The sequence below is a fragment of the Clupea harengus genome, chromosome 17 (assembly GCF_900700415.2).
Source record: "Clupea harengus chromosome 17, Ch_v2.0.2, whole genome shotgun sequence".
Taxonomy (NCBI): domain Eukaryota; kingdom Metazoa; phylum Chordata; class Actinopteri; order Clupeiformes; family Clupeidae; genus Clupea; species Clupea harengus.
The window spans coordinates 21,920,848-21,933,208 of record NC_045168.1 but is presented as its reverse complement, the minus strand read 5'-3'; the positions used below and the strand labels follow the sequence as shown (position 1 = coordinate 21,933,208).

At 45.1% G+C, this 12,361-nt stretch overlaps 1 protein-coding gene across 2 annotated transcripts in view; it reads left to right on the top strand.

Moving 5' to 3' along the window:
* Positions 1–12,092, top strand: part of sorl1 (sortilin-related receptor, L(DLR class) A repeats containing) — a 32,587-nt gene extending 20,495 nt beyond the window's left edge. The window contains exons 28-48 of one of the 2 annotated variants that reach the window (XM_031583746.2): positions 264–395; positions 1,860–1,991; positions 2,427–2,561; positions 2,873–3,025; positions 3,461–3,625; positions 4,055–4,183; positions 4,533–4,656; positions 4,958–5,127; positions 5,388–5,500; positions 5,742–5,846; positions 6,285–6,351; positions 6,589–6,671; positions 6,795–6,885; positions 7,218–7,402; positions 8,045–8,164; positions 8,481–8,645; positions 8,959–9,133; positions 9,445–9,551; positions 10,148–10,346; positions 11,254–11,466; positions 11,945–12,092. In XM_031583746.2, the coding sequence (XP_031439606.1) occupies positions 264–395; positions 1,860–1,991; positions 2,427–2,561; positions 2,873–3,025; positions 3,461–3,625; positions 4,055–4,183; positions 4,533–4,656; positions 4,958–5,127; positions 5,388–5,500; positions 5,742–5,846; positions 6,285–6,351; positions 6,589–6,671; positions 6,795–6,885; positions 7,218–7,402; positions 8,045–8,164; positions 8,481–8,645; positions 8,959–9,133; positions 9,445–9,551; positions 10,148–10,346; positions 11,254–11,466; positions 11,945–12,012 (2,831 nt within the window). In that variant the 3' untranslated portion in view covers positions 12,013–12,092. Of the gene's footprint in view, positions 1–263; positions 396–1,859; positions 1,992–2,426; positions 2,562–2,872; positions 3,026–3,460; positions 3,626–4,054; positions 4,184–4,529; positions 4,657–4,957; positions 5,128–5,387; positions 5,501–5,741; positions 5,847–6,284; positions 6,352–6,588; positions 6,672–6,794; positions 6,886–7,217; positions 7,403–8,044; positions 8,165–8,480; positions 8,646–8,958; positions 9,134–9,444; positions 9,552–10,147; positions 10,347–11,253; positions 11,467–11,944 lie in introns of both variants that reach the window. The other variant, XM_031583745.2, reaches the window with a different exon arrangement.
* The last annotated feature ends 269 nt before the right edge of the window (positions 12,093–12,361 follow it).

Here is a 12,361-nt window from a genome sequence, read left to right as displayed (position 1 = left end):
GTATTGACAAACAGGAAACTGGGGAAACCTAGACAAAGACTAAATGGTTATGCAGAGTTAATATAAGAAATAGAATCATAATACCCAAAGTAACCAGACACGGTGCCTACATCCAAAACGTCTTACTTCATTGAACTGATGGAGGATTGTTCGTGTCTTGTTGTGTCTGTCTGTCTGTCTGTCTGTCTGTGGTGTGTGTGTGTGGGTGTGTGTGGGTGCGTGTGTGTGTGTGTGTGTGTGTGTGTTTGTCACCCTGTATGCAGACCCTCTGTGCACGCGCTACATGGAGTTTGTGTGTAAGAACAGGGCCCAGTGTTTGTTCCAGTCTCTGGTGTGTGATGGGATGAGACACTGTGCCGATGGCTCAGACGAGGACCCCACCTACGCAGGCTGCTGTGAGTCCCATTGCACTAACCTCACAGCCCACTGTCATGTGCTTCTAGAATCCTTGTAGTTCATCTACATTCTATTATAACCAGGAAATAGTGATTGTCAAAGTATTTTTTTCTTGTTCTTCTGCACTTTTTTCCCCCACCAATTTTGGTCGACGAAATCATATACTTAGGCTTCACCAATCCACATGAAACTGGGTATGATTGTAGCCCCACATGGCTGATGAGGAATGTAGGGTTGGTGGCCCTAGGCGTGTGCTTCCATTCATACTAGCGCCCTCTAAAGTGAAATAGGCTCAAAGCACTTTTTGAGCAATACCTTGAAAAACATTTAGCCAAAAAGTGACAAAAGTTGGCCTCTTAAAGTAACACTAGGGAGTTTCTGGAGCCGCCAGGTAGGGGGGTACTTTCTGCCGGACTATTCAGTAACTTATTTGCTGTCTTGATTTGTCTTGTGTTGCACTTGCTTGATGTTTGACTGTGTTAGGAAAGTTGTTGGCAAGCTAGCCAACATAGCTTTCACAATTACATTACAAAGAAGCCGACGCAGGAGCAGGTATTACTAGTATCAATGTCATAACAACAACAGCGACTAACATCGCTAACAAAATGTCTTGCTAGCGGCTAAACTTAGCGAAACCTGTTGAAATTTGCTTACTTTGTTTATGACAAACTAGCGAGTCAAAAACTTTCCTAACACAGTCAAACATCAAGCAAGTGCAACACAAGACAAAGCAAGACAGCAAATAAGTTACCGAATAGTCCAGCAGAAAGTAGCCCCCTACCTGGCGGCTCCAGAAACTCCATAGTGTTACTTTAAGACTCATTACAATTCATTTGTGGAGTGGCGCCACCTAGTGAATAGCATTCAACGCAAAAATCGAGCACTTCAGGAGCCAATATCTTATTATGTAAAGGTTCAAACTTAACACAATTTCATACTCTACATCTGATTAATTTCAATATCTTGAGAACCACTTAAGCTTATTTTTTTTAATTTGGAGTGCTTGTACTTGGCTTAATTTACTCTCAAGTTCCATTTGGCTCGCTCAACAAATTGGCTACCAACAGCCAATCAAAATTCATCAGCCGATTCATGCCTGTATGAATTGCCAATCTTAATGAAATTTTGTAGGCTCACTCATGGCATATAGAAGCTACTTCTTTTCTTGGAACGGAAAATGTCTTCTTATTTCACTTAATTCTTGCTCGTTCTCTCACTCTATGTAGTGGTCATATTACCCACCGCTATGCAGTACCTTTAGTCACCCTTTTTTTTTTTTTTTTTACAGATTTTGTACACCTTCAGCTTAAAAAAGGTCTACATGGAATTAGTCACTTTAAAGAAATCAGCTTGTTTTATCTGAAGTTCAATTAATGTCTGAATTAAGCTATGCACGTGTAAATAACGCTATTTAACAGTAGTTGATTTTGGTAAGCTATACGTATGTATACGTTCTCTTTCAGCCAATCAACCTGAGTTTGAGAAGACATGTGATGCCTACAACTTCCAGTGTGCCAATGGTGTGTGTGTGAGTCTGGACTGGAAGTGTGACGGCACCGATGACTGCGGAGACTACTCTGATGAGGCCAACTGTGGTGAGTGAAGAGCCGTGTTTCTTCTGATTTACATTGTAGTGTATGGTGAAACCTTGACATTTATAGACAATAGATCAAGTAGAAAAAAATAGAAATGTTTCACCCATCATTCAGCTCAGTCTTTCCTATGCCAGAGGGTTTGGGATGCTCAGATGGTTTGTTCAAGCATGCCTGTAAAAATCTCTCCATCTGTTCAACTGTATGCCCCTTGGGTTCTGTCGTCTTGTTCTGTTCAGCCTCATGTCTCTCAGGACATGTTATCTTACTTACAAGAATTCTGTGTGACTTTGGAACAAATTCCAACCATGTTTTGTCTCTTTGGAAAAAAAGCGTCTGCCAAATACAATAACCCTAACCGAAACCAAAAAGAAACATGATATTGGTTTTAGTGGAGCTGGTGAAGATTGCGCTGCTCTGTTTTCCCCCCCCCCTCAGCGTCCCCCACGGAGGTGCCGGGCTGCTCGCGCTACTTCCAGTACGAGTGTAAGAACGGCCGCTGCGTGCCCAGCTGGTGGAAGTGTGACGGGGAGAACGACTGTGGAGACTGGTCTGACGAGGCCCAGTGCACAGGTCAGACATTTCTCACTAGCTCAGAGGTAGTTATAGGGCCACCCTATAGGCTGTGTGTAAGCCGGTAATATACCAGTCCTGCTGCTCGTTATGCAGAACATAATATATGCATTTTCTCTTGTCCACCTGTAAAGCACGTTGAATTGCACTTGAGGTATGAAAGAAGCTTTAAGACGTCTAATTATATGTAGACATATTGTTATGGAAAGTTGACCTCGGCAATTGTGTGTGTGTGTGTGTGCGTGGGGGTGTTATGCAATCTGAAACATCCTCAACGTAAGTACATCTCTCCCCCTCTCTCTGCCTCCCAGATGGAGTACCTGCCCACACCCCTGCTCCCGGCCCCTCCTCCTGCGCCCCCAACCGTTTCCACTGTGGCTCGGGCGCCTGCATCATCAACAGCTGGGTGTGTGACGGCTACAGCGACTGTCCCGACGGCAGTGACGAGGCAGGCTGTCCCACAGGTACTCAAGCTGTCACACAACCGCTACGTGCAGACGAGCTAGGAGAACAAACAACTCCAGTTTATACCCAGCTTTAATGCAGCTGCATATGGTGAAAGTCAAACCTGTTGGTCAGATAGGTAGGGAAGAGTTGTTAATGAAATAGTTGTAAATGATTAAAGACAAATTTGAGTTAAGAGTTGTCTAAGAATGAAGAAAGAATCGATCTCTTCCATTTGTTTTACATTTGTGACTTCATAACAAACAGGTTCAGATATTCAGGTTTTTTTTTTTAAGTGGTCACCCTTTACAGTAACTATAACAACAACACTGTTTGTCCAGATGGGCCTTGCATGGTGGTGTTATTCCAGGTCAGAGAATAGGACTTTTCATTGCTGACCTTGTTGGTGATTGTTAGTGCCCCCTGCTGGACAACTTTTTTTCCCTTTGTCTCAGCCTCCAACAGCTCCCTGCCGCAGACGGCTGCACCGACCCCCGCCGATCCCACCCCCTGTGGCAGGGGCCAGTTCTCCTGCCAGCGACCCCACGCCTGCATCCCGGCATGGCAGCGCTGTGACGGCACCAACCACTGCGAGGACGGCTCCGATGAAACCAACTGCCGTGAGTGCACTGCACATTCAGACGTCACATTCACATGTACCTGTGTTTTATCTACACACAGTGCAAGGAGTGTACAGTTTTTTTTTTTTAACTGTTTGAGACCCTAGGAAATTAAACTTACTTTACTGTGCTTGAGGTTAGTACCTTGTTTTACTATGGGAGCCACAGGAACACATAATTGCCTGTCAAAACATAGAACATTGACAACATCTTTACGACAAACTGGCTGGTACAAATTGGTTTATTGAACAAATTCATGAATTGTTTCCCTAAAATTGTCGATTCTTATGACATGTTTCTAAATGTGTGCATCCCATTTGAAGCCCACACTGTGATGATCACCAAATCCCTGTTTGGCCCCATTGCCAATGCCGTTTTCCCAAGTGTGTCTCGGATAAGAACCTGTCGCTGGTACCTGTCTCTCCTCAGCCACGCGGAGGCCTCTGCAGTGTGCGAACGGGACTATGTGTGCAGACGGCGAGGCGTGTGTGTTGGACAGTGAGAGGTGTGATGGCTTCCTAGACTGCTCGGACCACAGTGATGAGGACAACTGCACTGGTAAGGCAACTCTACAGAACATCTACATGTCCCACTAGACTTTTCTAAAGCCATAGTGTTACCTGAATTTTTATATTTTTACAAATATTATATTTTTGTATTTTTTTTTATATTAAATATACAATATATATGTATGTAGTATGTGTGTGTGTGTGTGTGTGTGCGTTTTTAAAAGTCAATATTGAATTTACATTTAAGTTACCCTCTCATTTAAGCATTTAAGATGTGACCTGGTTTTGTAAAATGGCGGCCACATATACGCTCACGCTTTCTTTTTCTTTTTCTCTCTCCCTCTCCATCCATCATACCCCCCACCCCCACTTTACCTCTCTTTCTCACCATGAAGCAGACTCTCTGGCCTATAAGATCCAGAATCTGCAGTGGAAGCCTAATTTATCTGGTGCCATCACCCTCACATGGTCTCGGCCCAAAAACATGTCCCTGACCTCCTGCTACTTCCAGGTCTACTACAGGTACTCCGCCAGGTCCCTCACAGAAGTAACACATTCCATTTCCACAGAAGCCTCCTGCTTTAGAACCTGTAGAGTTCTGTTAAGTGATTTCAGTGTTCCCTACCCCTGTCCTTTCAAAATAATCAAAAATGAAGATGTAGAACAAGGCATTTCACTGTCATCTTTATCATGGAAATATAAAGCCCAGATGAGCACACACACCATAGTATATAGAGGATTTAGCCATGTTGCCATAGTAATTAGAGTGCGTTATGTATCTGAGTAAACAGACGTATGCTGAGTGAGTGGCTCCTGTGTGCAGGTTGGTCGGGGCTCAGCAGTGGAGCCTGATGGACACCCATAGCAGTAAGAGCACCTACACGCTCACCGTGCTGAAGCCAGACACCACCTACCAGGTGAAGGTGCAGACCCAGTGCCTCAGCCGGCAGCACAAGACCAATGAGCTCATCACCATACGCACACCAGAGGGCTGTAAGTGTGTCTATATGACCACACACACACACACACACACACACACACACACGCACACTGAGCCTCTCCTTTCACCTCAGGATCTTACATGGATTTTACATTAAAAATCTTTTAGCTTCTTTTCATCAAGTGTAACTGGGCTGAAGTTGTCCACACACACACACACACACACACACACACACACACACACACACACACACACACACACACACTAGGTTCATTGTGTTCACAAATCGTGATCTTCTGGGTTTGTGTTCTAGTTCCGGACCCTCCAGAGAACCTGCAGCTGGCTTGTGGTAAGGGCGAGGACGGAACCGTGCGGGTGTCCTGGACGCCACCTGCAGAGTCCCATGGCCTCATCCGAGAGTACATTGTAAGTGATGGAGAGCTCTAGACTCTGAGGCTACCCGGAAAGCTCAGGCAGAATAAGCCCAATCAGCCAAATTTTATTTGTCTGTATATATATTTACAAATATTTGAGGGAACCTTGTATGTATATTACATTGTTTAAAGGCATCCGGTGGGTGTGTTGGTGTATAGTCAATGGGATCAGCGGCTACCAATGTGTATATCTGTGTGTGTGTGTGTGTGTGTGTGTGTGTGTGTGTTTACAGGTTGAGTACAGCAAGAAGGGCAGTGCTGAGTGGTTTTCCCAGCGCAGCAGTGGCAACAGCGCTGAGGTGAAGAGCCTGGAGCCTAGTGCCCTCTACAGGTTTAGGGTAGGTATTGCATCTCCCCCCCCCCTTCACCAGCCCAACCACAATCCTGCCACAGCGGCTACGCTCTATGCTGTAACTGCAACGCTCCTACCACACAGCCCTTCACATACCCACTCACCATTATAACACTTCATGGCACTCTGAGGCATACTTTTATTACACAGAAGTTCTCTACATAACTCTCACTCATCATAACGCACTCACACAACCTGCAAATAGTAGAAAGAATTTCCCTCTGGGAAATATTCAAGGACCAAATACCCACACATTTCGTGCATATTAGTGGAAGACCTTGACTGGGTATGCTATAGCAGGACAAAGAAAGAACCTTGTCTCTCTGTACAATGTCAGTCTGTGTAGGGAATGTTTTGATCCATCTTCCAGCGCCGCCATTGTGATTGAATTGAATTGAACTGAATTGAATTTGCCTACACACAGGCGGCAGCAGTGACTGGCAGGGGTGTTGGAAATTGGACTGCCCTGAAATCCATTGTCCCTCAGAAAGGTAAGGTAAACCTTTTTAAAAAATGTTTTTTTTATTTTTTAATTTTTATTTTTTAATGAAGTTCATCCTTTCAGGTCACGCTGTGCTTTATTCCCACCTACATTCATTTTCCCTTTCTGTGAGTTGAGGGGTAGCCAGAGTTTTTTTTTTTTTTTTTTTTTTTAAGACCAGTGCATAGTTTTTCCTGTTGTTAATAATCCTCGAAGTACTCATTCGTATTCTTCTCTTCTCCTACAGCTCTGCCGGCTCCTACTGTGGAACTTGGCACGGTCACAGAAAACACCCTGAGCCTGGCCTTCAGCTACGAGGTCCAGTATGAGGTCAGTATTAGTGGATAGATATCCATCTTTTTGTGGGTCTGTGTGTGTACGTGTAAATGTTTTTCCATGAAATATCTGCGAAAAACTTGGTAACTGGGATATCTTTGGCCTGACTGTCCATAGGTGAAGCAGTTCATAGTGGTGTTGTCCTGGGTGTTTGATGACCATGTGAAGGAAAGCAAAAACTATACAATCCATGGCAAGAGTCTGAAAGGTATTTTGCTGTCATGCTCATGAAAATATCTCTTCCAAGCTTTGATCTAAGCATTGTAAAAGAATACATTTGTATTATGTAGTATATTCAGAAATGATACAGTTCAGTTTAGATGGAGCTTGTTTTGTTATTATATGTAATACCTGAACATGTTTGATTTTTTTTGTTTGTTTGTGTGTGTGTTTGTCTGCGTTTGTCTGTGTGTGTGTGTGTGTGTGTGTGTGTGTGTGTGTGTGTGTTGTCTGCGTTTGTCTGTGTGTGTGCGTGTGTGTGCGTGTGGGTGCGTGTGTGTGCCTGTGTGTGCCTGTGTGCGTGTGTGTGCGTGTGTGTAGCGTCGAACCTGACTGCCGGTACGGTGTATGAGGTGGTGGTGTGGGCCCACACCCGTGATGGAGACAGCCCCATCGCTCTGTTCCGCCAGCAGACGGCCGGCGCCCAGCCGTACGCCCCACTCCTCAAGGCCCGCGCGCTCAACCAGAGTGCAGTGGACTGCAGCTGGAACTCCTCCACTGGAATGGTAAGACTGGGCGGGGGTTCCAATCAGGGGTCCATGTAACCCCATGGAACTCATTTGAATTGGTAGAGATTGGTTTAAATCACAGAAAAATTATCTGAAGCAGACCGGTCTAGCGAAAGACTGTGGCAGCGTGTATTGATATCTATATCTGTGCAGATGTCTGTAAGATGTTTTTGTTCTAAGAGCTCTGGGCAACTGTGTACCTCCTGGCTTTGACAACAGAAGTCTGACAACATGTTTGTCATGTAATGGACTGCATTTGTGTTATGGGAGGTTCCTGAGTATGGGCTGAAGCTGTGCTACAGCAGAGAGATGGTTAAACAACAACATGTGGCATGGTTTCACGTCACAAATAAACCCACTGTAGTTTTACTGTCATTACCTGTTCCTTGATTACGTCTGAGAAACAATATGTCTCATGGAATGGACAGTATGTGGAATGGCTGTGGTGGAGTGTTTTTTGGTAAGGGCCTTTGTGACATACAACATATAGAGACCTATATAAATGTTTTGCCTATACATTTTTCTCTGTGTACAGAGATGTGTTTGTGGATAGAAAATGTGTGTACATGTGTGTGTGTCTGTATTTTTGTGTGTGTGTATATATTTCTGTGCGTGTGTGTGCCCTTGCCCCTTGCACAGACGTACGGTATCTTTTTTGCCACGTCCTTCCTGGATATGTACCACGGCCCTCACAGTGAGACCAGCAACAGCAGCAGTGTGACGGTCACTGTTGACGCCGATGAGCAGTACCTATTCCTGGTGAGCCTTGTTTTCTTCTCATTTTCACACCTACCTACCTCTGTCAAGTTACGAGTTGTTAAAAAGAATACATGTTTCATTCTTCTAGTTGCTGAGGTAACCATTGGGTTGTATCTGCTTCTTTCTAGTAGATAATTGGTTCACTGCTTAATTCCAGTGCTTGCTGATGATCAAGATAAAACTTCAGAGCAGCCTTGAGTTTCCAGTGTGCGTTGACTTTACATATTTCATGAACTGTGTGTGTGTGTGTGTGTGTGTGTGTGTGTGTGTGTGTGTGTGTGTGTGTGTGTGTGTGTGTGTGTGTGCTCGTTCGTAGGTGCGGGTGATCTCTCCCTACCTGGGACCCCCTTCAGACTATGCCGTGGTGAAGATGATCCCGAGTGAGAGGCTTCCACCTCGCAACCTGCACAGGGTGCGCGTGGACCAGACCCAGGCGACGCTCAAGTGGCAGCCCCCCTACGACTCCCCCAGCTCCCCTCTGGTAAGGCCATACGCACGCTAGATGTACACACAGGAGGACAGGCAGTGTATGATATGTAAAATGTGCATTTCATTTCAAATTTGATTTGAGGAAAAACAAACAGCAGAAAAAACCTGATTTTCTGCAACAGAGCAGACGGGGTGCGTTCAAAAAACCACCTGTGATTGTTTTGCCATCAGTATCTTTTAATTTCTTCACTGATGACTAATAACGGTTCCACATTATTGATTATTTATTCATTTATTTATTTCTGTGGATTTCTTGGTTATTTCTGAGGTTTACTAATGCGATTTGAACGTGTCCGTCTGTAAAGACCTATGCAGTGCACCTGCGGGACACGCTGCGCAAGACGGAGCGCAGCTACAAGCTGACCACCCTGAACAACACGGTGGAGTACAGCCTGAAGGACCTGGAGCCCGGCGGCCACTACGTCATCACCGTGAGGCTTCGCAACATGAGCAAGGAGGCCAGCTACACCCTCAACACAGGTACAGGAAACCCACTAGTAGAGGTCACACGCCAACACCCAGGTTTACCGTAAACACATGCACTGGACCGCAAAAACACCAGACTAGACCATCCAGCATGAACAACAGCTATGTATTTGTTGTGGACAGGCATGGCGCCAAATTGTGTCTGGCAAATCAGTGTATACAGATGGTTTTGCGGTATCTGCAGATGTGGGCAACACAACCAAACACAGATCAGGAACCTCAGAACATTGTCAGTCAAAGTTCCCGTGTCATTTCTGGGTCCTCAGACTCCAATCTCTGAGCTGTTGTCTTTGTGTCTCCGTCAGTCCCCTTGGCCGCTCCCGAAGCCCTGAAGATCCTGAACGAGCCCGACCACATCATCCTCCTCTGGAAGAGCCTGGCTGTGAAGGAGAAGACTTTTAATGAGAGTCGGGTGAGTGGCCCAGTCTCTCCTCCAAGTGCATACTTGCATACTTCATTTACATTTACATTTAGTCATTTACATTTACACTTGCATACTTCATTTACATTTACATTTAGTCATTTACATTTACACTTGCATACTTCATTTACATTTACATTTAGTCATTTACATTTACACTTGCATACTTCATTTACATTTACATTTAGTCATTTACATTTACACTTGCATACTTCATTTACATTTACATTTAGTCATTTAGCAGACGCTTTTATCCAAAGCGACTTACATATGTGCGACTTACAATGTATACACATTTTACATTTACACTGATGGCACACTGCACATCAGGAGCAATTAGGGGTTCAGTGTCTTGCTCAAGGACGCTTCGACAGGGAATCGAACTAGCAACCTTCTGCTTACTAAACAACTTCTTTACCTCCTGTACCACTGTCGCCCCATTTAAAATTTTGTTTAATTATATTTTGACCACCAGATATGTCCGATGATTTGTGGCCAGTTACCCTTCAGTTTCAATCAAGTGTGTCGTCTTTTTGTCTTCTCTCAGTTTTGTAATCCCCCAATGAAATATTTCCCTCCACCCGTAGGGCTACGAGGTGCATGTGTACGACAGCGTCACCAACGCCACCACCTGCCTGGGCAACACAACCGAGACCTTCCTGCGGATCAACAACCTGCTGGCCCAGCACAACTACACCTTCTCCGTGCGCGCCCGCTGCCTCCTTAACGGGCAGCTCTGCGGGGAGCCCGCCCTGCTGCTCTACAACGACCCGGGAAACGACGAAGGTATCGCACAGCACCGCACTGCACTGCACCGCACCGCACCGCACCGTACCACCAGCTTTGTCTGGAGCTGTGATATTACACACACGTGTCTCTACAGCGCTAATAATGCATCTGGTCAACTGGGATATGAGCTGTCAATAGTTTTTTTTTCTCTCACCAATATTCTCTGATAGTGTAGAGGTTCAAAGTAGATGGCGGTCCCGTAGTCTTTTATTCCTTTTTGTTGTGAGAAAAATGAAGGCATTGAGGCTATCCTTAAAAATGTATTGGTTTGCTGAAATATCTAACTTACAAAACAAAAAATGGGTAGTTGGGTCATTTCTTTCTTTTTTTTGTTTTACTCCCAGCCACCCAAAAAGACATTAGTCTTCTTCTAGTCTTAAAGTCTTCTAATAGGTCGTTTTTGCTAGTTTAGACGTCGTGCTGTCTGTGAAATTCCTGCCCTGCTTGGTCGCAACAGAAAGTTATAGTCCGGCAAGTCAGCAGTTCGAACAACAATTTAAAAAAATTAGGTCAGGCCCAATTTTAAGGATGGCCTGACTAGTTCCACAAATACACCGGCTTCATTCTGACCAGTCAGACTCATCTCACAGAAAGCTGTGCTGGAAAGTGCTTTTTTTATGAAACAAAACTTGTAGCCTGTATTTTTTCTTTTCTTCTTCTTCTTCAGATCGTAAATTGCATCCTTCTGTGGTGTTAAAAAGTTTCAATCAAAACTGAAATTGAAGCTGCAAGGCTTTGTGAATCTAACACCTCCCACAAAAGGAAGCTGTGCAGTATGACAAAAGGCCCCTTATACTGCAACAAAGGCTGCTAGACTCTCTCGTTATATTAAGGGCGTGAAGTAACCTTCCCCAGTCTTTTGAAAATGAGGTTACTACAGCACCATCGTTGTTTTTCCTGTCAGGTCCTACCGATAAAGGCGCTCAGTCTGGCCGCTCTGGAGACATGGCAGCGGTGGTGGTGCCCGTGCTGTTCCTGCTGCTGCTGGGGCTGTGTGGCGGCCTGCTGGTCCTCTACCTGCGACACCGCCGCCTCCAGCACAACTTCACCACCTTCGCCAACAGCCACTACAACTCCCGCCTGGGCTCGGCCATTTTCTCGTCAGGGGATGAACTGGGTAAGACGGCAGAGGAGTGCTCTCTCTCTCTGTGTCTGTGTCTGTGTCTGTGTGGCGTGCTTGCCATGCCATGCAGGGCGTAATGAGGAGTAGTGTTATTCCAGGATAAGCTGATACCTTAACTAGGTTCTCTGTGTGTGTGTGTGTGTGTGTGTGTGTGTGTGTGTGTGTGTGTGTGTGTGTGTGTGTGTGTGTGTATTTGTGAGCGCACACGCTTTCTTGCTGTGCTGGGTGAATTGAGGTCCAGTGCTGTTTTGTTTAATGACTAAAGCATAAAATGACCTTTAGCAGACTGCTAGTGTTTGCTGATATAATTAAATGGAGTTTAGAAGTAGCTGTAAACAAACTTCTCTGTGGTTCATTCAAAACAGCAGGATATCATTTTAAATGTTTTAGTATGCATTTGTGATGGAAAGAAATAAAAGTAGCATTATTCTTTGCCGGTGACTGATTGACATCACTTCTCTTCATCCCTCAGGTGATGATGATGAAGATGCACCCATGATCAGTGGTTTCTCAGATGATGTTCCCATGGTGATAGCGTAGCAGGATCCTCCTCCTCCTCCTTCTCATCATAATCATCATCATCATCATTCTCGCTCCTCACTCCTCCTCCTCCTCCTCCTCCTCCTCCTCCTCCTCCTCCTCCATGACACACACACACACACACACACACACACACACACACACACACACACACACACACACACACACACACACACACAGTCTGACACACACATAAACACATACACACATCCTGCACCTCCAGACACTGGGTGCATGTGCCAAGTGTACAGAGTGGAGCTGCAAAACACACACCTCAATCACCCAACCAAACACCTGATGGAAGCCGTTTCCAGTTTCAGGAGTAAAGGGAGAAAGAGCGAAAGAAAGA